This window comes from Sturnira hondurensis, unplaced genomic scaffold, assembly GCF_014824575.4.
Source record: "Sturnira hondurensis isolate 20B ecotype Veracruz unplaced genomic scaffold, ASM1482457v3 Scaffold0018337, whole genome shotgun sequence".
NCBI classification, from domain to species: Eukaryota; Metazoa; Chordata; class Mammalia; order Chiroptera; family Phyllostomidae; genus Sturnira; species Sturnira hondurensis.
The window spans coordinates 2698031-2724484 of NW_028090968.1; the positions used below are offsets into that span (position 1 = coordinate 2698031).

Below are 26454 nucleotides of genomic sequence, written 5' to 3' on the forward strand. Positions count from 1 at the left end.
ATCTCATGTTTGCCAGGTGCATGCAGCAGCAGATACAATGACAAACAAGATGCCTACCATAAGCTGCTTAAAGCTTGTAAGATCTTTGATAAGAGGGGACCAGCAGCAAGGGCCTTCCAGACTTGGGGTTTGGTAAGGGCACAGGTACAAAGGCAGAAACATGAACACACTGGAAAAAAGCAAGCTGGACCAGCACTAAGGTAGCCCGCAGCTCTGTACATATAAGCAAGAGGAGAGGAGTGAAGGCAGGCAAGATACACAAAAGCCAAGCTGGGAAAGCCTCAGGAGAAGTCACTGTACTGGTCATCCAGTGTTTTTCTTTAGCAGAGCACAAAATGCACAAACATGCACAAACCACAAACATGGTCTGTTTAGGCTACTGTTGGGTGATTAAAAACTTGGAACGTTTTGCATCAAAATGCAGATTTCCAGCTTCTCTGGAAACATGAGAAAACCTATCAATACTGAATCCATATTTCTACAGAATGACTGCAGACTGGGGTAGAACAACAAACAGCTGCTCACAAAGGATGCATACACTCTCCAATTTGCCTCAGTCCTCACCACTCCCTATTGCCCTCTCGTGGGGCCTACGTCTTCATAGATGTTCCATATCCAGCCTCTACTGCTATTTGTGCCTTAGACAAGATATTCTCTCATTCTGTCCCCATAACACTATCTCACAGATATGCAACCTGAGGCCCAGAGCAGGCCCAGAGCAACTCCACGTTCAAGAACATATAATCAGTAAATCTACTCTTATTACAGACCCCCGGGTCTCCCTGGGTACCATTTTCAAGACTCCAGTTAGGTTCCCTGAATCCCAGACAAGCTTATACATCCCTGTTGCTGTAAGACGAATGCTGGTTTCCGGTTTTAGAGAAACACAGGTTAACAAAATGAGCCATGGCTTCTTATCAAGGTCTAGAAACAGTTCCAATGCTAATTACTTACACAACTTCTCTGAACATCCTGTTCAGTCTTAGCGTATATCTCAGACAGGTCGCCATTCAGAATGACTTCAGCTAACGAGTTCACCAGGGGTGCATGATGTATAATTAGGAAAACCTGATGAGAAAGAAGAAATGGATTTGCATTAAAGTGTGCATTCTTTCCACTTCCTTCTTTCCTTGACCTGTAGCAACACTGGCTTACACAAGTCCCATAATAAGCAGAAACTCCTGTGATACAAAACCAAAGAATAGGTCACAATCAAGAGAAATGGGCTACACGTTTCTCCTTCTAGGGTTCCCCCCTCCTTTCATTCAGACTGTTGCCTATTTGGCTGGCTGCTCTTTAGCGGAAGGAAATGCATTAAAAGCAAGACTGTCCCTCATGGCTGGGTGAGGCCCAATCCAGCTGAAGTGAAGCAATGGGGTAAAGGAGCAGCCAAACTAGTACACTCCCTCCTCTCCACAGGCATTTCAGTGTCAAATTTGATTAAAAAGATTAGAAGGTAGCAGCCCAACACTTTAGTCATATGGAAAGAAAGGGCTGGTAAGTCTTGTTCCAATCAAGGACTTCGCAAAGAGTCAGCTACACAGAGGTCCATTACAGGAGTGACGCCGACCCCTGCAGTGGGCTTCAGCACATCAGAATTCCATGGCAGTATGGGTAAGTGCAGAAACTGTGGGGAAACAAGGCCGCACGAGCCAGAGGCAGACCTAGTTGTGCCAGGATGCAAAATCAGAAGGCACGGGGCCATCTGGGATGGCCCCACTACCTCACCCTGTTGCCCAATATTCAGAGGAACGGCTTTAGGAATCAGAGCATTCAAAACTGCCTCACAAAGCTGGTTCAGACACACCTACTACTTTCCTTTAAAATGTAAAGGGAAAACTGGTATAGCACAGTGTGGGGTTATCTACTATTTGTATATAAAAAGGGTGTGTGCACACATTTGTATTTGTTTATATATGCATGGAACAGGGTTTCTAAACCTTGACAATACTGTCAGGCCATAATACTTTGTTGTGGGGACTGTCCTGTGCATGGTAGGATATTTGGTGGCATCTCTGGTCTCCACCCACTAGATGCTAGTAGCACCCCCCCACCCCAATTATGATAACTAAAAATGCCTCCAGGTGTTGCCAAATGTCCCACTGAGGGGTTTGAAAATCACCCCCAGTTGAGCCCTGGCTGATGTAGCTCAGTGGATTGAGCGTGGGCCTGTGAACCAAAGGGTTGCTGGTTTGATTCCCAGTCAGGGCACATGTCTGGGTGGCAGACCAGGTCCCCAGAGGGTGCCTAGAGGATGCAAGAGGCAATCATACACATTGATGTTTCTCTCCCTCTCTTCCTCTCTCCCTTCGCGTTTCTCTAAAAAATAAAATCTTTAAAAAAAGAAAAAGAAAATCATTCCTAGTTGAAAACCCCTGGTAGAGAATATTTCTGGAAGGACAGAAGAAATCCCTGTAACTAGTCTCTGGGAATAAATATCAGGGGGCTGAATGAAAGTAGAAAGAAAGCTTGGTTTTTACTTGTTTGAATTAAAAAAAAGCTTGCCTCTTGAGCGCCCCCTACTGGGGACCTGGCCCAACACCCAGACATGTGCCCTGAATTGGGAATCAAACCAGCGATCCTTCTGGTTCACAGGCAGGCACTCAATCCACTGAGCCCTAAGTTTTGTTAAGTTAAACTTTTTAACTTAACAAAAAAGTTTTTTAAAATAAGTATTGTTTTAAAAAAAGTAAAGGCAGAAACAGAAACTGGCTGCCTCTGGGGAGTGGGACTGGGTGTTGGGACATAAGGGGTCAGAGGGAAACTTTCTCTACATGTCGTTTTGTATTGTTTGAATAGGGTGGATATATTGTTCAAAAAAATAAATAAAACTCAAATTAAAGGTACAGGCAAAAATAGCCAAAATGTGGTTGGTAACTACCTAAGAAACAAAAAAACAAAACAAAAAACACACCTGTTTTTAAAGCACTGGGAAGACATTTTCTATCATAAAGACTAGAAGTATAACCACATGAATTCACCAGTGTCCAGGGCTGTGGCAGGCACTGAGCTGTTAGCAATTATGATGATGAAAGAAGTTTTCTCACCTTCATCATGGCCAAATTATTGCCACACTTAATCACACAAAAAAGAACTCCAATCACTGAGTTCACTCATTCCACAAGTACCTCCTGTGCACCTGTGTGAATGTGACCTTCATGATCATTTAGCCATCTGTCAGTCCACACTCAGTGAGCACCTATCACTAGCCCACCAGACGAAGGCCGACCAGCTCCCACTCATGGACGCACACAGAGCTCACTCCTCCCTAGGCTCTGGATGGAGAAAAATAAGGGGAGAGCCAGTCGCTACACAGTACATGGAAGTGTCTACAGGCCAGACTTGAAAAGCTGGGCCAGCTTATCTGTGCCACACTCTTGTTACAAGTGGCAGTTCAGTTTCAGCAGGACAGAATCCCATCACACTAAATCAGTGTTGTTAATGGGAATTTTCTTGGTTGTGTGGCTATGCTTGTAAAATAGCTGGTGAGGATGCTCTGACGCAGGGCTTAAGGACATGGGATTTATACCTGTTTCGAGGTTTTCACACACTTAGTCAACATTATAATAAAGCTAAATGAAAACACAGGGGAGGAAGGACTCTGCTACTCAAGTTGAGGTGCAGCAAATTATGAGCTATACTTTTTGTGAAATACTGAAACAAGGAATTAGGTGTCTGAGCTGCTGGTGCTTCAATAAGAAACAGAAGGAAAGGGTTTCTCATAGTAGAGACGTAGTCTGACCCCTTACTCCTCAGAGGAGACCCGGCCTGTGCAAAACTCCAACAGCTGAAGGGTCCTGAGGGTGTGTTCCACGAGATTCCTGTGGCTGAGCATCTGGTCTGCTTGGGTCCTACCAGACTCCCAGAATCCCAAGTGGGAGATGCTGGTGGATTTGTAATGAGGTGGTGGAAAAAGCTGCCAGGAGAGGCTGGGGTTTGCACTGAGCTCCGTCACACAGAGGGGCATTCAGAAGGAGTCAGCATCAGTGCAGAGCTCCAAGAAAATAGAGCCCCTAGAACAAGACTCCAGGAGCGAACATCGGAGCAAGGCCGTTGCATCCTGATCGGCTGAGTCACTGGGAGGAGGCCGGGTCTGCATCTCTCCTCAGGCCAATGGGAGACAGCCCCACCTTAAACTGAAAACAGCCCAGGGACCAAGTTAGAAGGACATTCTCTCAGCAAAGCAAATAAATACCTGTGCCATTTGCAGAAGTGAGAACAGAGCTCTGGTCAAACGTTTGACTATTTGACAGTCTAATGAGATGGCCTAAAAGTCTGGACTGCTTGTAATAAAAATATTTTTAAAGTTATGTAACTGGGTCACCATGGAGTTTTTCCCTTCTTGTAAATATTACATAATTATGAGAAAGAAACACACTGCAGGGGGAACGCAGACAAATTGGCTCGAGATGCAAATCTGGGAACTGAGGCCACTACAAGACACCTTCCAGAAGGTAATCTGGGAACTAGAACCATGACAAAAGCCTTTAAACACAGCCTCATTAGAGGAAGTTTTTAAAACCAGGGTCACTGTGTGTATACACACAGTGAATCCTATAGTTGGGGGCTTATTTCAAGATGCCGAGAATAGGACCCAGACAGTCCACATTTCCTAGGCATTTAGAACACTCCTTGGTTGTTTTGGAAACCTCGATCCCCATGGTAAAACTCAACTACCTCAGTGCCAGGTTAGATTTATTTTTCATTTCTTATTAAATTTTCATCCACTACCACAAAGAAGACATTGGCACCTCTACTCAGTGTCTAGAAAACAGAACCCCCTTTCCTTTTATTTTATTTCAAGATTTTCAAGATGGGGACACTGAGAGAGAAGCCAGGGCAATGTGCCTGGGAAATTTCTGAGGGCAGCAGTGTGCCACGGTCCCCTAAGTGTGACCACAGTGGGGACGTGGGCAAGTGACCACACATACCTGTGACACAAGTGACCACACATACCTGTGACAGAAGATAGAGCGAAACTGGCAGGCTGATTTTTGGCCGTTCTCCTCCCTAGTGAAGGTTGAGGGGGAAAAGAGAGAGAAATCCGGGTTATACAAGCGAGTGGCACAAAATACATGCAGCCAAAAGCCATCTGTCTCAAGGAGAGGCACCCTGTCCCCCTGATTTCCTCCAGTACCCTGAGCTATTCTGGCCTGGTGTTACTCAAAAGTCCACTCTGCAAAAGAAATTCACAGCCTAATCCCATTCAATACCATTTGCAAGACCATGATTTTTCCACCTGAGAAATCTTTCACCATTAGTCATGGATTAGAGGCTAGACCCAAAAGAAGAACTGGCTCCTTAAATTACCAAGAATGTTAATTTCCCTCAGCTGGGGCATCGGGCGTCCAAGGCCCAGCCTGCCAGGAAAGGTCCCCCAGAGGCCTGTTCTCAGGAAGAGCTTTCAAAATGGGGCAGGGAGAGACTGGGGCCCTGCAGCTGCCTGGTAAAAGCCCCTCATTTGTACCGAGCTTCAACGAGCTCCAGCTCACACCAACACTGGGAGGAGCCTCGTTTTGCTCAGGGAGGTTAACTGCCTTGTCCAAGGTGACAGGGTAAAGAAAGAGAAGAGACAGAATTTGAACCCAGGTCTGAAAAAAGCCACTTTCCTGCTTTCTATCTTCCTCCTAGAGCTGCCTCTGCTAGATTTAGTTAGGGCTGTAACTTTCTTCCATTTACGTATTTTTAGTAATAATCTCCATCTTCCATCTTCAAAAAGAAAGCTACACCCCTGTGAGACACATCTGCAGAGGCTGAAGCCCCTTTACATAACTATTTGGCTGTGTCTCACCTCTTACTAAGGCCTCTGTCCCCCTTAACTCTGGGAGGGACTGGACAGAAAGCTTCCACTCCCTGAAGCAGCATTTCTCATGGGGAAAGCGCAGAACCAGCAGCTCAGAATCCCTTGGGAAGGGGGGGCAGGTTAAATGTGGAGATTTCTGGCCCCCCCCAGACCCACTGGACCAATACCCTTGAGAGCAGGGAGAGCACCTGAGGATGTGTACTTTTAACAGGCACTCTCCCCATGAAGGGGTGTGAGCCTGCTGACTGGGGGCAGTCATTGACCAGAGAACTTTCCCTAAGTGCACTCCATCCCTTCCTGTCCATTCCACGTGCCAGGTTTGTGGCTTACTGGATCTTCTCCAAATCAATTAGCCTTGGCAACTCCCAGAAAAAGTTGAGGTGTTCTCATCCTAAAAGAAAGATGCACAAAAGCCAAAACCCTAAATTGGTAGAGGTTTCCTGTTTCATTCTGATGTCAGTCTTCTCTTCTCATTCACTTTTACAGTTTTTCCAGTCTAATGCTCCCCCCTCCCCACGCTGTCCACCCCTCCGCTACTCTCAGGAAGAGGAAAAGAAAGGGGAACGGTGTGCTTTGAAAGGAATCCCTTGCATGCACTAAGCCTTGGACCCTCGCAAAGATCCCTATTCAAGGTGACTGTTCTCCTTTCTGAAGATGGCCTTCAGCCTGCAGGAGCTAAGGGACCAGGTCCCCACACCTACCTTGTCCTGGTTCTCCAGTGAGTACACGTAGAGGGGCAAGAAGAGCCTGTTGAGCAGGTGGTCTGTGAGCACATCATTGAGGAACTCACAGTTGATGATCAGGATGTCATTAAGATAGTGCAGGTGGTCCAGGTGCTCAGCCACCAGGTCACTCAGTTTCCCCCGATTCCGGTGCCTGCCGATAAAAATGACAACCTCAGCCTGGAATTCGAAGCTCAAAGCTTGGGCCTAGAATCAATGGCCTGAGATTTGATCACTGGGGCGCATCTGCTCGTACAACAGATACTGCATTTGTTTCAGGAGACACCTGTCTTGGCCCTACTAGTGGGATGCACAAGGGGAAAATGGGCAAGTCTACTCTAATCAATTGATTTTAGGGGACTTCTGGGGTCCCCATATCCTCTGGGGGGCCTCAGTTTAACTCACCCTCTACCACCACCACAACCACAAAACAAGATGTGTACACAAAGAAAAAACCAGCTAAGCTCTTAGCAAGTCACAAGAATAGCCACAAGCCAATGTGGAAAGATCCCCCGGCTTCCAAGATAAGCAGTATTAATGGAGCAATAAATCCTTGCTAATTAAAATGCTCCAGAGGAGTTCTGAAGAGAAAAGCATGTCTCAGCAGCTGTGTGGGACCCACTGGCCCTGACCATATGTGGGGCAGAGCGCAAGGACAGGACACCCCACATCAGGCCCCAGAAGCTCTCTGTCTCCTCGCAGTGAGACAACAGTCACGCTGGTCGGGCCCCACGGTGAGTCAGTCTCAACCTCGCCAAGGATGGCAGAGCCCCTGAAACAGCTGGTGGGCACACTGTCCCCACCCCCAAAACGGTATCTGCTGCAAAGGGCGATCTAGATAGGGGGAGACATTTTGATTGTAGCATTCAAGTAATAGATGGCCATTTTAGAAGACAGAATATTTAAAAAAGAAAACAGAAGCAAAAAAAATCAAAGTCTCCTGGGGACCCGCCACTAACAGACGATACTGGGGACCCGTGACCACACAGCCCGCTGCCCCACAGTACCCCCCACAGTCACACCGAACCTACCACCTTCTATGCCCTCTGTCACAGTCGCACCGAAATGCACGTGTTACGCATCTGCCCACCTCACCATCTCCACCAAAAAGTCCGTGAAAGCAAGATCACTTTTGCTGCTTTTACATAATCTTGGATAATTAGTCCTTATTATACTTTAATATAATATTTAGTAAACATCTATGGCAAATACATTTTGTAAAGCCCCAAAATATAGTAGGTGCGTATAAACCCACTGCCCACCTGAGACACAGAACATTTATACACAGTGTTTCACAAGCTTTTACCCCACTTTAAATACTGTGGGAATTTTTCTTTAGCAGGATATGTAATGCACTTCACTTTTTAAACCTTTACTTACAAAAATCTTATCAAAGTAATATAGGCAGGTGGGTTTCAAAATCAAACAGTACTGATAAGCTGATAATGGAAACCAGCAGCCCCTGCCCACTCCCCAGAGGAGGCGGTGCTTATTAACTCTTTCAGTTTCTGTGGACGGTTCCTCCCAGATTTCTGTAAAATTTGCGAGAACCTCTATTTTCTGACTGAGCCATTATGCACTGTGTTATGACTAAACCTTCTGTGTCCCCTCCGCCCCTTCCCCCAGCAGTCTTAGCAGTTGGGGTTGATATCATCACGACTGTTCACTGCAGAGACTAACAGGGGCTGGGGCTTCACTTCCTTCCTTGTCAACTCTTTCTTCTTTGGGGAGTTAAATGACTCCTCGTGTTTCACATCTACGCCTGTCCATACCCACTTGTTCCCAAACGCTCCATCAGATCTGCCATCCACCTCTCCTTGCTTCTTTCTCAATATGAGACTGGGTATTCCCTCTCCCTATCTCCCCGCCCCTCCGGAGACCTCCTTCCTGAGTCCCTTCATTGTCCCGGGCCCCTTCTAGGCATGCCTCTTGCCAGGTCTGTGCAAAGCTGTCACTCCAGCGCGGCGGTCCTCAGCTGACAACGATTTTAAAGGAGACATTTGACAACATCTGGAAATGTGTGGTTGTCACTACTGGAAAAGGATGCTACTGGCATCTAGTGGGTAAAGGCCACGATGCTGCTAAACACCCTACAATGCACAGGACAGCCCCGCCCCCACAACGGAGAATTGGCTAGTTCAAAAGGCCAACAGTGCTGACTTTGAGAAATCCTCCAGAACTTCTATTCACCACTCTAGGGCCCAGACTGCCATCTTAAAATCTTTTTTTTTTAAACTGATACATTGAGATATAATTCACATCCCATAAAATCCACCCATTTAAATTACAAAATTTAATGGGTTTTAGTATATTTGTAGAGTTATCCAACTATCATAATTTTAGAACTTTCTTACCTGCCTCCTCTCAAAAAAGTCCTATACTCATAGCCAGTCACTTTCCATTTCCCCGATAAATCTCTCTCTTTCCAGTCCTAGAAAACCACTAATCTACTTTCTGTCTCTATGGATTTGCCTATTCTAGACATTTCATGTAAGTGCAATCATATAATATGTGGTCCTTCGTGATTGGCTTCTTTCACTGAACACAGTGCTTCCCACGTTCATCCACGGTACAGCACGTGTCAGTACTTCATCCCTTTTCATTGCTGAACACTATTCCATCGGATCCAAATACCACATTTGGCCTACCCAGTCACCAGCTGCCTAGTACCCCATCTACAGGTGTACTGACCTTACTAACCCTAACCCCTCTGGGAAGTATCTGAGTTGTTTCCAGTTTTCCACTATTATAAAAAGTAGACTGAGGGTGAAACTTTTTAGAGTATAGAAGTCCATATTCTGCTGACATGTAGGCAAGTAAGTTTTGTTCTAATGTTTATTTTTCTCCAATAAAAAGGAAATTATCCCCTGACCACTCTGTCTAACTCACAAGCACCCCACCAGGTCACTTACTCCTCATCAGTCTGCACACAGTTATCAAGTTCGATCACGTGGCTCCCGATGAACCAGACCAAATTGGAGAAGTAAGGGACAGCAGTTTTGTCTCTGATATAGTGTAGCATGGCCTGGTTATCCACTGAGAAGATTCACAAAAGAAGAAATAAAAAGAGTCAAGCTACCAAGAATTACTTGGGAGAGATTTAAAAACAGCAGCAGCAGCAGCAACAAATAATGAAAAAGCTTGCTATTACAAACTGAATCTCTCGCCTATCCTGAAAGTACTTGAAAATAGCTATCTTTTCATAAACTATATTTGTCAAGGTATGCTATGTTTATTATTAATAAAATTAATTAACTGGGCTAAACATTAATAGTACATTAGAAAGCCTACGTATCAGCAGTGTGTTTAGCTAGATTACAATGAAAGCTACACCATTCTAAGCAAGTTTCCTGTATTTACATGTAACGATAAGTTAAGAAAGTGTAAAACCAGAGGTTAATAACTTACATGACACTGGGGTAAGGAACACGGAATTCGTCATTGAAGGAAAGGCAAAAAACAGACAACGGTTAACAGGGTTAGGAACGGGGATGGTGAGACAGCTGCTCAGAGGGAGAAAGTTGGGGCAGGAGGCATCTAAGCTGAAAGACACAGGTTAGAAGAGAACAAGAGAAAGCAGGTAACAGGAGGCTGCAGAACTGCAGCTGAGACAGGCCTCAAACTCAGAAGTCTGCCGGGCTGGCCAGTGACTCAATGAGGGAAGCCAGCAGGCCCAGCCTGTGAACTGGGGAGCATCACTCCACAGTGGGCGACTGCTTCTTAGCACCAGCTCACCACCACCCTGCAGCACAGTGGACCTGGAATGGCCAAATCTACACTTTCAAGTCAGAAATCTAGATTTTTACCCAACATCTTCTAAATTTTAGATACTGAAAACTATGTTTTTTTTTCAAAAAAATATCGAAACCAATGAAAACCTGTCTGGGGGCTGGATTCGCTGTCAGTCCCTCAGATTCAGACCTCTGGGTAGGTCCCACTGAGTTCTCAGAAAGGCCCTTCAGTTTAACACAGTCCCAGAGTTAGGCTGTGTGAGTCCCTGAGATGCTCCCACCTCCACCCAGGGGTCATCTCAGGTAATAACATCCTAATTCGTGAAGGTCAAAGCCCTCTGGTGCCCGAGAAAACAGTCCCAGCTCCAGTGTGGTGATTACAGGAAAAACAACCCCAGCTTTAGGAAAAGAAAGCATTGCCCTGAAGGGCAATTCCAGGTCAGGGAACTTCTGTGCAGCCAGCCTTTGTGCTGGTTCGGGCAGGGAGCCCTGGAAGGCTTTCTCCTGGGGGCAGTGATTTGGGCATTAAGTACATCTTGGAAAAAAAGGTGGCTTTGGCAGCAGGCTGAGAATACAATATTGCCCCCTGCTGTTCATGATGTGAAATGCTCTTACACGTTATTTAAAGATACATACTCCTGGAAGTATATTTTATAGGCCAAAACACAAAAATTTAAACCTAACATTTAAAAGACAACTCTGCTTTATCTGATGACCACACGGCTACTCCAAGTCCCACATGTGCCTCTCTTAGGACACCACTGCTTCTGTGCTGGCACTGAGACTTGAACGTGCAGAGCTGAGTGTGCAAGGAAAAGAGTTTTTCAAAAATTTCTGTAAGGGGCCAGCTACATGTTCAATGACTACAAGCCTGGAAAATAAGTGAGCTCCCTGTTATCACCAGAAAGTTGGATTTATAGACTCCAGAGAGCAAGCACTAGCTGCCAAAGGTAGAAATCGTAAGGAATACTCACCTTTGTAGACGTTCAATGTGATGGTTCTGACAGCAATTCTAACCATGCTTTCAGGGTGATTAAAAAATTTGATGGCTTCTGTGTACAGGGCAAAGTCATTAGTGTGCTAAAACAGAAGAAGTACCGAAAAGAAATTATAAACCAGTAAGACAGACCTGCCCCAACCCCAGCTTTCTGAATCCTATCACAGACTTCAGTGAAAGCCAAAAAAGAAAAGAAGTTACCAACATGAGTGTTAAGGCAGTGGTTCTCTCCTCATGGGGAGCGTGGGCGGGGACGGGGAGGGGAGACCATGGGAGAAACAGAAAAGGGTTTGGACTCGAGCTCACGGTCTGCCCTACCACTTCGTCACTGTGTGATGTGACATTTCTAAGCCTCTGTTTCTTCATCTAGAAAATAGGGATAAATAATTCCTGCTTGAAAACTGATAGGATTAAATGAGGTTATTTCCAATACAATGCTAACCTCAGCAACCTGTCACCAAATAAGCATTCAGTAGTAATGCTAGTTATTATTAGATACTGCTAGAAAGAAAGAAAGAAAGAAAGGAAAGAAAGAGAAAAGGAAAAAAGTCAAGGGTCAAGTTTAACTACATTCGGAATTTCCCTCGGCAATTACGCAGGATGGGACAAAAGTAGGTTTATGGTTGTTTGTATGGAAAATAATACAATAATAAATAAATAATAATATAAAAATAAACTGTTTCATGTACAATTGTGAGCCTACTTTTCCCCCCATCCTGTATATTCCTCTATTTAGAAATACTGAAATATAAACATTATAATGATGGAGGAGGGTCTTAGAAATCTTCTGACATTAAAAAGAGACCATCGGACAGACCAAAACAGTTCAGAACCACAGAACTCCACTGCTGGAGCCTAAAGAAGCACACGATCTGGGTCTCGAACAGACAGGTGGCACACTGGCAGCCCTCTTCTGGCCAGTGTGTCCCCATGGCTCCGGAGCTGACTGCAGAGCACTCACACACAGTGAGGGAGTGGGGAAGAGCCACTTCCAGTGAGGTGACAACTTTCTAATTTAAAAAAAAAAAAAGCACACACATGACTTTGAGCACTAGAAACGAAGTGTTCACTTAATAATTGGTAGCTACTCTACTGGCCCACATAAAAGAGGAAACCAAGCCCACCCCCAAAATGAGGCTCCTACCACTCCTCTGGTGATCAGCAGGATCTTCTTCCAGAAGCATCACTCTGGCCCCAGAACCCCAGCGTCCTACCCTCCCAGCTGGGTGCACAGAAGCCCAGCTGCACGTGAGTGGAGGAGGGAGAGCCTGCTCCTCTCTCTGAGCTGAACTTTGCAGGTGCATTTTCTCCCACCTGGGAGAGCCCCTCAGAAAATGCTAACATCACCTATCTGGTTGCTAAACATGTTTATTGAGCACCTGCTGTGTACCAGGTACTGAGCCACACAATGTTTTTTTAAAGAGCCACACAGTTTTTGTGATTGGAAGTGAATAATTCTTCCCTCTGAGGCCAGCTCTTCCCCATACTAATCTAGACAAAGAAAATCAAGGTCCAGGCCACTGTTTCCGCATCCTATGGGAACAGCTAGGCGGATTCTGCCCAAACTCAGAGGATATGTTTGGGACTATGGTCTGACTTCAAATGCAGGCTGCAGAGCATTATGTAACCACCGATCAGAAGCTACCTGCCAGGCAATCAGCATGTGGCTATGGGACAGCTGGCCTCCAAGATGGCCCAGTGATCCTAACCTGTATTCACACTTTTGTGTCGTCCTCTCCTGCAGTGAATCAGGGCTGGCCCTTTGTGGACTAAAGAATACGGCACAAGGGATGGTGTGTGGCTTCACTAAGGCTGGGTCATAAAAGGTATCACAGCTTGCCTTGGTCTCCTGGATCATTTGTTCTGGAGGAAGCCGGCCAACGTGCCATGGGGGCCTTCAAACAGTCCCTGGAGAAACCTATGTAACGAATCCTCCCAACGGCAGCAAGAACCAACTCGCCGGCGGAATGAGCAAGCCACCTCGGAAGCAGATCCTCCGATACCAACCCAGCCTTCAGATGACTGTAGCATCACAAAATACCAAGCCAGAAATGCCCTGCCAGGCCACTCCCAAATGCCAGACACACTGTGTGATAAATGTGACAAATTCTGACTAGTGAGACGTGAGAGGAAGTGTGTTGGAAGGCTTCTGGGAAAGAAGTTTTTTGGAAGTTAAAGAGACCAGAAAGGGAAGTGATCTCATCAGGCTTTTTGGCAGCGGCATGTGAGCATGTGACGTTTGGAGCTGCTGCAGCCATTCTGAGACCATAAGGGGTCGAGCCTGAGGAAGAGATGCCTTCTATATGGTCAGCAGAACAGAAAGACAGAAAAGCCTGGGTCCTTAGAATGGTTGAGCCACAGGATGAACTGGTCCCAGGACAGGTGGCATCTGTACCATTTGGTATGAGACAAACCGACCTATTGTTCAAGCTACTTTTTAAAAAAATCCTTACCTGAGAACATGCTTATTGACTTTAGAGAGAGGGGAAGGAAAGGATAGAGAGAGGGAGAAAAACATCTATGTGAGAGAGACACATGTATCGGCTGTCTCCTGTAAGTGCCCTGACTGGGGACTGAACCCACAACCTAGGCATGTGCCCTGATCAGGAACTGAACCCTTCACAACCTTTCAGTTTACGGGACAAGTGCTCCAACCAACTGAGCCACACCAGCCAGGGCCTGCTCCACCTACTCTTCTAATTGTGAGAACAACAACAATTTATTTCTTTAAATTTCTAGCAATTTTCCCAAGGATTACCAGGGATGTTAGCTTGTAAAGAATAGCAATAGCTATGAGTTTAAGGGGCCGGGTATATAAAAGGTGCTTTGAGGGCATCATCTCATTTAATTCAGTCCCTGAAAAAAACATACAAGGTATATGTTATCATCCCCATTTCTCAGAGGAAGAAACTGAGGCTCAGAGGACTGGGACTTTTCTAGGGTCACACAGCAGGGAGGTGGCAAATCTGGGTCTGGCTGGTGTTCCTATTTTCCCTACAGGGTAACATGACCCCCAAGTGAACTTCCAAGTACTTCTCCCCACCAACTATAATGCTCTCAGCTCACCCTAGTTGAATTTTACCTCAAAAGGAGAGAGGTAACATTAAATTTAAAAAATTTTTCAGTTTGCCAGCCAAGGCCAAGTACTGCTGCGACGAGTCAGGAAACACAAGCACAAACTGCTTTGGAGAGAGCAAGCAGGCAACCGGACAGCAGGTGCCGCTCTGACCAGCTCGCCTTGCATCCGAAGGCGCCCCCTCCTCCAGCAGCTACTTACCTCATTGTAAAAAAAATGGACAGTGTGGTTGTTGAGTTTTAACGAAAGTGTTTTCAGGAATGATATGTAATATGCCATAATTTCTTCATCGGAAAAGTCAAACTTATGGACAATGATAGAATTTACATAGTTATTAGAAAGCAAATAATCTAGAGGGAGAAAAAAGAAAAAGGTTAATTCATGGTGGAGGAAAGACAAGCAGAGAAAATCAGGTAACAAGCCAATGATCACGTGAATATACCCAAACCCAAGCTAACGGGGAGCAGCTTAATCTTTAACCAAGCAAATAAATCATCCACTATGCGTAACCACTAGAAAGTTCAAAAGCAATGCCAGAGAAAGGCCGGATTACCCCGCCCTCCCACACCAAACAGAAAAGAACACTTGAACATTTTTTCACCGCCTGCACAATTCGACACTGGGCTGGGAGTGGGGCAGGGGGGTTGCTGCGTGGGCATTTCAGAAATGACCCACAGATGAGGGTAAAAAGCACTGTACTTAATAAAGACCTGCCCCATTTTGCCATCAAAAGTCACCCCATCATCCCTGAATGCCAAGGGCCTCACACTTATGGGGTGTTTTTCCCCCTACATAGCAACATGATTTCATAAAAGCCACTTAATGCTGAACTTCTACTCCATGCTCGACACTAGGCTGAGTGCTTTACACTGTAAGTGTCACAACGATACTGCGGAGTAGGTCTCATTCTTCCCATTTTCCAGATGAATAAAAAAAGCTCAGTTTTGCCCCAGGAATCAGAGACACACAGTCGAAGAGATGGGACTTGACCCAAGGTCCATGTCAATATCCATGTGACATTGACACAGCCATGTCCACGCCTGTGTTAATATCATCACTAATGAGGGCTAATAATGAAAACTGGGAGGCACTGGGGCCAACCAAAAAAATGGCTACCCCCTCCAAGCTCCCAGCCCCTGGCCCCTGCAGAAGTGTGGGTTCAGCATAGGGAGAGCTTCCAACTGTGCAAGGGAAGCTGGGTAACAGATTTTAATGCTGCACCTCCTGATTTTTACAATGTTGGTCACTGGATCGGCTAGTTTTTAAAGCTGTGCTGGCCTGCAGAAACAGGTCTGTAGACCAGCTGTGGCCCATGGGCCTCCAGTTCATGACCTTGGCATTGGGCCCTTGCTGGACATGTTCTCCTCTAAGTCCTCACCAGCCACCCTGCAAAGCAGGCTCTGCTGTACCCACAATCTGCCCCCTGGGCTGCTAGCCTGGGGTGAGCTCTGCATCACCCCACCTACCTCCCCACGAAGGGGTAAAGGCAGAGGGTGATCAGTACCCGCACCTACAGGCAGACACTCGAGGCAGCAGAGTGGAGCTGGTCCTCAGACTGGCAGCGCAGCGTCGCCTGGAGTTAATCAGACGTGCTGAATCCTGGGCCCCAGAGCTGACCCCTAGTCAGCTCTCTGGGAGTGGGCCTGGGACTCTGTGACTCTGGGTAAGAAGCACCCCCGAGTGACAGACACTGGGTTCAAACGTGGACCTGGATCCATACTGCCCCTGCCACATGCTAGCTGGGTGACCTTGGGCAAACCTCTTACCCTCCCCAGTCCCAGTCTCCTTGTCTGAAAACTGAAATAACAGTGCCTTCCTCACAAGGCTATTGTGAGGATTAAAGATAATACACAAAAAGCACTAACAGTGAGGGACACACGGTAAGCACTCAATAATGTCAGCTGCCATTATTCTTATTACTATCACTTGGAAATTCATAATTTCCACCATCATATTCCCAGGACTGAAACCAGCTGCTCTTGGGTGAATGAAAAATAGACCATTAAGTTATTTGGTGCCAAAGAGGTACCTAACTTAGGCCAAAGTATTACTGAAAAGACAATTTGGAATCACCAAACACAATGCCAAGGGCCACCTGGCAGCCCAGGGCCATGAGAGCCTATGGCCTGGGCCACAAAACGGGTTCCCCCTCAGAAGCCAGCTCTCTAGGGAAGCATTCAGAACAGCACACTGGGTATTCTGGCTTTCCAGACGGGCCCTGCAGTCTATAGTCTTAGAACAGTTTTCACAATCTCCTGGTCAGCACAGTCACTGAGGGAGATATTGGAGCCTTACTGTTTAAAAATGAGGTAACACATTCCACATATCTGGGGTGTACAGCTTGATATATGTGGAAATGTACATATATATGAATGGTAAGTACATGTACCTTTGTACTGGTATATATATATATATAAGGCTTGATGAATTTTTGCAAATACAGACACCATAAGCATCACCCAGCTCAGACACAGCACATTCCGGCTCCCCAGAAGGCTCCTCATGCCCCCACCCAGTTATTACCCACTCCCCAAAGACAACCCCTAGTCTGACTCCCATCACCACACACTGGTGTTATCGGTCCCTGAACTTCGAATGCATGGAGTCACGGTGTGCACGCTCCTTGCCTGGCCTCTTTCACTCATCACATCTGAGAAGTAGCCATGTTGCTGCATGCAGTGGTAGGAGTTCATTCCTTTTCCTCCTTGTGCTATGCCGTATTCCAGCCTCTGAACAGTCCACAATCTGCCCACCTAGAATCTTAACCTGTAACCAGTAGCCCAGGTGATACTGATGCCTAGAGCACTCCTTTCTCATTGTCTTTCTGGCTATGGGTGAGGATGAATGAGCTGGCAGGAGAAGGGGCCACTGAAATGTCACGCAGAGCCTCCCTGGGACTGGTTAGAGACTTCCGGGCCACCACAGGCACAGACGCCAACGCTGGCAGCTTCCGATGTTCGATCATGAGCCTCTGGGCTGCATTCTTGAGCTGGAAAAGCCACATGCTCCAATCATTGCCCAGCGGGGACTTTTCCAGGGCCTGCATGAGATGATTCCGTGGGTGGTGGGGGCCACCATGGGGGCAGCGGAGGTGCCTCTATTATTTGGCTGGGATTTTTCTCCTACCCCCTCACTCTGTGGCCGACTTTCTGTGGTATCCTTTCATAATAAACCCAGGAGTCTATACGTAATCTCAGTCTGTCAGGCCTTCTGTCACTTAGGTCACCAAACCCAGCAGGCAGCAGGTGCATTTGTGAAATGGCTGCTTGTAATAGTGAAAATCTGGAAACCACCTAAATGCCCATGGTCAAGTTAAATAAGTTATGGCCCAGCAAAATGCAGGTCTGGAACCGAACTAGGCAAGGACGCATGAATGAACCATCAGAAGGTCTAAGATACACTGGTAGGTTGGGCAAAAGTAAAACAAATAGCAAAATAGTGTGTGCACACTGAGCTGGTAGGCTGAGATTCTCCAGAACTTCTGCTTTCTGTATTTTTATAATGTTTGATTTTGTTGTTGTTGTTGCTTTATAATGAGGACATTTTCTATAATGAGAAAATAAAAATAAAGGCAAAAGTCATCTATCCTCTTACCCTCATTAATCCAACTTCTATAAAAAGGAAGAGATTTCTGCCACTTCGGCAGGACTTACAAAAGTACTCTGGTGAATTCCCTGTAAAGCTGGTGGTGTCTGCTTGGGTTTCTCATAGAAGGGCACCCTTTTTAGACATAGTATAAGAAAGGCCATCTGACTCAGAAACCCCAGAATTTTCATTGTCCCATTGCCATCCTTGGTCCAGTAGCCTGTGCTCAGAAAGCGCTACCATAAAACAGATATTTGGAGGAATGCCAGATGTAATGATAAAATCAACTCTTCTGGACACTTCCATCTACCTGCCAGACCTCACACTCTGCTCTGCAAACACACTGTCATACGTAATCCTCAAACTACTCCATCCCCAGGTACTAGCATTGTCTCCACTGCTGCTCGGAGAGTTCACTGCCCAGAGCACATGCAGAGAATATGTGGCAGAACCAGCTTGACGTACAGTTGGAACCTGAGTGCCACTGAGCTGGGTCTTCCCCTCTTGGAGTTTTCAAAAACCACACATAATTCATATCCAGTGTAACAAGCACTGATAACAGGGGAGAAACCACTCCAGAGTGAGTCAACTCACATTCATGAGTCAGTGTAAGGAGTCTGGCTGGAGCAGCAGGACCATCTAGTGGCCACTTCTGAGAGCCACAACTCAACTGCTTTCTTTACCTCTTCTTCCCCAAAGGAACGACAATGACAACATCTCTACCTCCTCCCACCCACCAGAACCTCCTTTCTAACCTGTCTTGGGGACCTACAGCCTGCCTCTGACATAGACGGTTAGTCATTTGTATTCTCTTTCCTAATTTCTGTGGGTAGGGCTTGGGGCTTGGTATGGTCGTCTTGGAATAATAAAGCTAATGGTCAAGCATCGAGAATTAGGAACCAAATCGGGGTTTCTCACCCTCAACACTGTTGACATTTCAGACCATGTAATTCTTTGTTGTGGGAGCTGTCCAGTTCACTGTAGGATGTTTAGCAGCATCCCTGGTCTCATGAGATGCCAGTAGCAGCCCCCTTGCCCCAACCACTGCCATCATTACTGGAACCAAGAATGTCTTTGGACATTGACAGATGTCTGCCAGGGGCACAATCCACCCTAGTTAAGGAACACTGAGCCAACTAACCTGGGCTGATCCCCTTCTCAATTTCGGCTTTGCTAGAGCTGCCACCTTGGGCCAGTGCCTCAAACCCTCTGGGTGTTAAATGAGGGCAGTGACAGCCCCTGGCTCTCGGAGGCTTAGTGAGGGCAGGGAATAAGCTCTGTGTCACACACCTGCCAGGTGAGCAGGTGCCAAAGCCCACACCTTGCATGCTCTGTGGCTGAGCTCTTCCCCTCCCCGCCCCTGCTGCTTCCAGTGCTTGTTTTATTGGCTGATTGACTCCAACTCTCAAGTAATAAATTATAAACAAGGAATGCAAATGCCCCAGAATCACTCAGCAGTAGGGAACCCTCCCTTAGCCCTTCACAGCACCGCCATGCAGGGATAAACAGAAATTACAGACTGAATTATGTGCCCCCAAAATCTCTATGTGGAATCTCTATACCCAATGTGGCTCTATTTGGACACAGGGCCTTACGGAGGTAATTACAGCTAAATGAGGTCATAGGATAGAGCCCTAATCCACTAAGACTGATGTCCTTAGAAGAAAAGGAAGAGACACCATAACTGCACACGTAGGAGAAAGCACATGAGGACACATGAGAAGGCAGCCATCTGCGGTCCAGGAAGAGAGGCCTCACCAGAAACCAACCCTGAAGGCACATCTTGGGATTTCCAGCCTCTAGAAAATAATTCCTGTTGTCTAAGCCACCCAGTCTGGGGTGCTTTGTCATGGCAGCCCACACACACTAAGATACACAGTAAGCACAGACATCCGAAAACAACAAAAAATATCACGCCAAACTAGACACTGCCGACGCTCAGCAGTGCAGAGACAGGTGTCAAGGATTGTCCTTACAAAGTGAGGTCTCGTGACTGATATTCTCAAAGAGGATGTTCAAGGTCTGCAACAGCTGAACACACACATAGCGCCCAGATTTCTGCCGCAGGATGTTCAAGAAGAAAACAAACATGTTCTTCTCCAGGAAGAAGCTGGGGAGAGAATGGGAAAGCATCAGTGGTTTGGTTCCGCATTTGAACATCCAAATCACGCATAGCACACATGTGCACCCCCACCCCCCAACGGCATCTGCAGAGCGGCCAGGCCACGCCACCTGCACAGCCTCAGCTTCCATGCTACCCGGCTCCCGTGACGCTGAATGGGCAGATGCAACCTTCCAAGGTCTCTTCCCAGAATGTGAGAAGACTGCTTTCCGGCAGGAGGGGAAAGATCTTTACCTACTACGTGGTCACACAGTTATCTATCCATGCTTATAAAACTAGTAAGCAGTATTTTCCATCAAATATTTTATATCCTTCAATTTCCTTGCTAAGCCTCTTTGCACTCCCTGTCTTTGAGTGTCGCCATTGGGAATTCCCCACAAAGGAGCAAAATGATGCTAATGCTAAGAGTTTTGGGTTCCAATTTGTCAAGTTTGTAGTTTCCAGATCTGCAGAAAAAGAACGGGAAGGAAACAGAAGATGCTAACATGGTGGTAGGACCCTAGGCACTCTCCAAGTCTGCTAGGACATTTGTCTGCATACGGCCTGGGGCACTGACTTTCCGGGAAAGACAGACCGCTAGTATATTTCTTCAAAGGAAGAAAGCGATGTGTCTAGTTATGTGGTCTCTGAATTCTAGCTAAGAGCAGATAATCTCCCATTTGGAATACTCCAAACAAGTTGCTGCAGAAACATGTATCTGCTGGTCAACTTAGCTTTGGTGACTCTTTCCCCTCAATTACCAGTTTCACAGAAGCAGGATCGTGGGCTGTACACCTTCTGTTTGAATCCATGAAAGAGTAAACATATGAATAAATTACCTAAAAAAGATTCCTAAAATCTTTTCCAACCCTGACTCTGGTAGGCATTCATGATGATCGCCCGGAATACTCCTATTATTTGATCTATTTGTTTACCTTGTCTACCAAGGATCCCCCAACAAGCCCACTGCAGCAGAGTAATGACCAGCTTGGGAACTTGTTCAAATGCCTGGACCTAGATTTTGCCCACAGATTGATATGCTGGGTCTGTCATGAAGTGCAAGAGCCTGGATTTTTAAAAACGCCCTGGAGGAGTGTGCTGGGCCCCGTGGAAAAATGACTAACTCTAGAGCTGGGGGGGAAACAACAGAAGATGAACCTGGAGCACGGTATAGTGCCAGAAAGGAGGAAATGCCCCCAAACGAAACAACGGGTGCACGTCAGACGACACAGGAACCAACCTGAAAGAGCTTCCAATGCCCAAAGCTACAAAAAGTCAGCCACAAAATAAATAACAGCACTGGATTATAATCCAAAGTATAAAATAAATATCCATGAATTCACATTGACATAAATAAATGATGAAATACATTTTAAAGAGGGGAAGAAGAAACAAATTTTCCATGCAGAAGAATTTCAAACAGCATGTGTAGATAGGACCCTCTTCCCGAAGGTGGAGCTTAATTCCCACACTCCCTGGCGGGACAGGCACTCCTTAAAACTGTTAAGATCACCAGACCAAGAGACAACTAAGAAACTAAGGTCACAGACCAGAGAAAAGTGGGGAAATCTAACAACTACATTCACTGTGGGAGCCTGGATTGGGATCCCCGAGCAAAAAGTGGTTATTAATGGAAAATCTGGCAAAATCCAAATCAAGTCTGGAATTTACTTAACAATCAGGTACCGATGTCAGCTACTCAAATTTGAGACATGCACCCCAGTAACCTAAGACGTTAGCAATGGGGACACAGTGGGAATGGCATTCGGGGACTTTCTGTCCTGCCTTCACAGCTTTACACCTATCCAGTAAATCTAAAAGTTCTCCAACATAAACAACTGTATTAAAAACAAATTCTTTTGGGGGCTCTGTTAGGCATCCATTTACGAATCGCTGGGCCTCTAAGAGCTTGGGAGTTCTTCTAAGCTGACGGATGGACTAAGGAAGTCCATTCTGGTAAAAGGGGACATGGTTTCTAAGCTTTAACCCAAGGGTCTCTCTCATTTCCAAAAACAGAGACCAACCAACCGACTGACCAACTCCCCAGGGAGCCTTAACAGAAGCTGGTCCCGTTTATAAGCAACACCTCACTTTATGACTCATTTTTCCCCTTGGGGACCATGGCCAGTGTCACAGGTTTGCATTTTCCACAAGTAGCTTTTATCTTAGGTGAGCTTACTGATGAAAACACACAGCCATTCAGAAAATCAGGATATCTAATAAGAAGCCATGTTAGAAATAGGATACCTTTATTTTTATTTTTTGGAATGGTCTTAAAAGTGGCCTCAATACTTCTAATGGAGATCCTTTTATATAAAAATAAAATCTGCCTGGCGGTTGTCATAATCCAAATTCTTCTGCACTCAGATGCTGAGACAGGAAGTAGTTCATGGTTTATGGCCTCTGTTTTTCAATCATCCAATGGAGATACCTCTTTACTTTTTTTTTTAATGAGCTGCTAACATTTCTTTTTTTTAAAATATTTTTTATTTATTTTTAGAGAGAGGGGAAGAGAAGGCGAAAGAATGGAAGAGAAACATCAATGTGTGGTTGCCTCTCATGTGTCCCCTACTGGGGACCTGGCCTGCAACCCAGGCATGTGTCCTGACTGGGAATTGAACCGGCAACCCTCTGCTTCACAGGCCCGTGCTCAATCCACTGAGCTACACCAGCCAGGGCAGCTGCTAACATGTCTTAGTGCCTGCCTACTCTATACCAGGCACTAGGCAGGGAACTTTCTCTCCTTTAAAGATGAGGAAACTGAGGCTGGCCTAAGGTTGCTCATCTAGAAAGTATGAGAATAAGGATAAACCCTCCCATGGGCTCTGGTATGAGATGCTGCTTCAACACGTACCAGCCGTGTAACCACACACGTAAATGGGAACAACCCTCCAGGCCTCTACCCTGGAGTCCCTGGGAAATGCAGGGGATTATTTCACCAAGAGCTTAGCACTATGCCTGGCCCATCAGTGAACAACAAATGTTTATCCCTAGTGTCTCCCCCAGTTCACTCAGAGTCTAACTACCCAGGACACTGTCTCCTTCCTTGGAGGTGATAATCAGACACTACTAGAAAAAATACCCATGATATTTTCAGATTTTCTAGAGAGACTCATTTGCATAACTTCGTTGTCATATAGATAAAGAGCACAGATATCTGTACAAGACCAAGTTGGCATCAAATTCTGACATCATCGGGAATGATTGATGATGTGCACTGAGAAAAATACTCAAAGGAAAAAGTAAAATTAAATCCTTACTCAAACACAGAGCTGTCATTCTGATCTCCCCAAATCAGGATCTCGGTGATGGAACGGATGGTCTCCACTAGCAGATTCCGGTTCTGCTCTGTGACTGTGGTGTTTTTGGTCAAAACATGGTACAGATACCTGAGAGAAAGGAAAGAAAGCAAGGTTACCGACTGAAATGAAAGCCAGGCTAATGGTCATTAGCTACATTTGGGGGACAACATGGCTGTGCTTTTTCAGATCCAGTTAGTACAATTTCCATGAGACAGATGAGACGGAACTTACCATTCAAGAAAAATGGCAGACAACCAGAAACACACTAACCCAAACTGAGGCAAGAGAATGGTCAAGCCCTTGAAGACAGCCATCCTCAAACCTGAGTATGTAAGAGAATCACCTGGAGAACTGGGTGCAGTGGGAGCCCACCTGGAGATTCAGATTTGGGGCACTGAGGGAAGCCCAGGCACTGGCCTTCTCCACACACTCCCCAGCTGTGTGTGATGCTAGTGGAGCGAGAAGAGACACATGGCTGAGGTCTGGATGCCTAACATAAGACCTGCGATGGAGTCACAGTTTAGGGTAGGGTGGGTCCCAGAGCCAGCACCTGGGGTAAATATCATGTGCAATCACAAGATTACCTTTGGACTATCCATTATTCCCCACAAAGTGCAGATCGCCCACCAGAACTGACGGCTCACATGGAGTTACTTGCAGGGCACTGATCCTATTTTCTGAGTGCAGATTGTTGAATTCGCAAAGTCGAGTGGGCTTGAGACTATGGCACTAGATTTCGCCCCCAAAATGGTCCTGGAAGGCCTATGCTGCTCTAGACCTATGCCAGCTGCTGGGCAGAGACAGGAAGGCCCAGGTCGGTCTTCGAGGCCCTCTGCTGGTGGTGACAGTGACTGAATCACTGAGGCCAGTCCTGAGCATTGCTGGGCCCAGCAACCTGGCTGGATGCCCTGGGATTGCCACCTGGCGCAGTTTGTAAGAGATGGCATCGCTAGGACTCACAGACTGGGGCAGGAGCTGTCATGGCAGCCTCAGACTTGGGAAGGCAAAGGGGATACCAAGAGTCACCTCCTGACTTCTTTTATGGCCCCCTGCAATCGGGGGTTGGGGCTGGTGAGAGAGAGACAGGGAAAGATTAGATAGGCTTATCCTGTTGAAAAGCTCCAAAAATACGTAAGCTATAAGAGGTAGAACCTTTCAGGTGGAACAATAAGGAGCAATCCACTACTAAGGGGGCTAGGCAATAACCGAACAGCCCTCCCAGAAGAGAAATCTCCAACACCTGTGCCCAAATTTACAGGCAGGGCTTCACATGGGAGCGGATGCCAGTTTCCCTTGGGGATAAGTCCACAGCACTGGTTCACCTGGGATTGTCTCTGTCTTCATGTCACCTGGACTCATCTTCCCCAAGAGGCCTGAAGAGCAGAGTTTTTCAAATTGTGGTTCACAGGTTACCTGCATCAGAATCACCTAAGCTGCAGAGTCTAGCTCCCCACCCTAGATCCACACAACTGACTCCCAGTGTGTTACGCAATGTTGTCATGTAACCCTATGTGACCCGATGGATGAGTGATGTCCACAATATCCTGTCCTCAACAGCTCTGCTCAGCTCCTGTAGATTCATACCACTGGCTTCTTTTATGGAGTCAGTCCATGTCATATGTGTCTTCATCTTTTCCTGCTGCCCGCTATTTTTCTCAGCATTATTGTCCTTTTCCAAAGAACCCTGCATTCTCATGATATCCCTACAGCAGGACAGCTTCACTTTTGTCACTTTTACCTCCAGCAATGCTTCAGGCTTAATTTGCCCTAAGACCCACCTGTTCACCTTTCTGGTGGGCCAGGGTATCTATACAGCTCTCCTCCAACACTGTATTTCAAATCGATCATTTTCCCATCGGCCTTTTTCACTGTCCACCTTTCACATCTGTGCTCAGTAATTGGGAACCCGAGGGTGTGGATGACCTTGGCTTTGGTCTCTAATCACTTATCTTTCTGGTGCTCTTCCCCATTTCTTCCATTGCTGCTCTTCTGAATCCCAGCCTTCTCTTGAGTTCTTTTTGGCTGCAGTCCCCACTTGAATTGATCATTGAACTAAAGTAAGCAAAATCTTCAACAATTTCAGTATCTTCACTATGTTAAAGTTGTGTACTTCTTCTGTCATCATGATTTTTGTCTTTCTGACATTCACATGCAAGTCCTGCTTTCTTCTCACCTGCACCAGAAGTCATTTCAAACCATTGCTACTTTCTGCCGTAAGATGGTATCCTCTGCATGTCAGAAGGTGTTATTTCTTCCACCAATTTTCACTCCTCCTTCCTCTGAGTCCAGCCCAGTTTTTCACAGGATATGTTCTGTGTTCAGATTAAATGAACAGGGAGATAAAATTCACCCTGTTCCTTTGCCTGTAGGAAACCATTCTGTCTCTCCATGCTCTGTCCTGACAGTGGCCTCCCTTCCTGCCCACAATACAGGTTCCGCCCCAGCACAGTCAGGTGCTGAGGCACGCCCACTTCTTCCAGAGCAACCCCAGGCTCCCGGGCACAGGACCCCACATCTGCATTTTGAACGAGCTTCCACCCAAGTTTCAGAGCCACTGCGTCACGTGCACCATGGCCATCGGTGACACTCTCCGTGCAGCCCGCAGCATGCCCACCCCCTGCTGTGATGGGCACTGTTGGTGCCAGGGAAGAAGCCGATTCTCCCCACTGTGGTGTTTCCTTTCTTGTACAGCATGATGCCCATTAGGGATAGGAGAGTTTAAAATCTTTAGGACTAGCCCTGACTTCTATTCACCATGATTTCTGCCTGGAATGCACCTGCTGCCATAACCAATCAGCAAACTCTTATTTCTATTTCAAAATCCACCTCAAGCCCCTCTTGGTAAAGCCTTCTTTAAAGACCCTCCCTGCCCTCCTTCACCAGGGGATCTGATTATTCCCTCCTCTGTGGCACCTCTGTGCCCACATGTGTTTGCTGCTGCAGAAACCTCCTCATTCGCAATGATCTGCATCCCTTACTAGACCTGAGTTCCTCAAGATCAGAAACATCATCTTACTGATCTCAGTAACTCCAAAATGCATTGGGCACAATAGGTGCTCAATAAATGCTGAATGGAGGGATGGTATGGAACCACCTTGATGAACATGCTATGTCTCAGCATACAAAGACTGAACACA

The 26454-nt window shown here is 46.4% G+C and overlaps 1 protein-coding gene across 5 annotated transcripts in view; it reads right to left on the reverse strand.

Annotated features, from left to right (window-relative positions):
* Window positions 1-26454, reverse strand: part of CLEC16A (C-type lectin domain containing 16A) — a 222149-nt gene that overhangs the window by 185801 nt on the left and 9894 nt on the right. For 3 of the 5 annotated variants that reach the window (XM_037069040.1, XM_037069037.1, XM_037069042.1), the window contains exons 2-10: window positions 23276-23404; window positions 19891-20024; window positions 14531-14679; window positions 11231-11336; window positions 9934-9939; window positions 9438-9561; window positions 6505-6679; window positions 4957-5010; window positions 955-1068 (exon numbers count right to left, since the gene is read on the reverse strand). In XM_037069040.1, the coding sequence (XP_036924935.1) occupies window positions 955-1068; window positions 4957-5010; window positions 6505-6679; window positions 9438-9561; window positions 9934-9939; window positions 11231-11336; window positions 14531-14679; window positions 19891-20024; window positions 23276-23404 (991 nt within the window). The remainder of the gene's footprint in view (window positions 1-954; window positions 1069-4956; window positions 5011-6504; window positions 6680-9437; window positions 9562-9933; window positions 9940-11230; window positions 11337-14530; window positions 14680-19890; window positions 20025-23275; window positions 23405-26454) is intronic. The other 2 variants (XM_037069041.1, XM_037069039.1) reach the window with 1 other exon arrangement.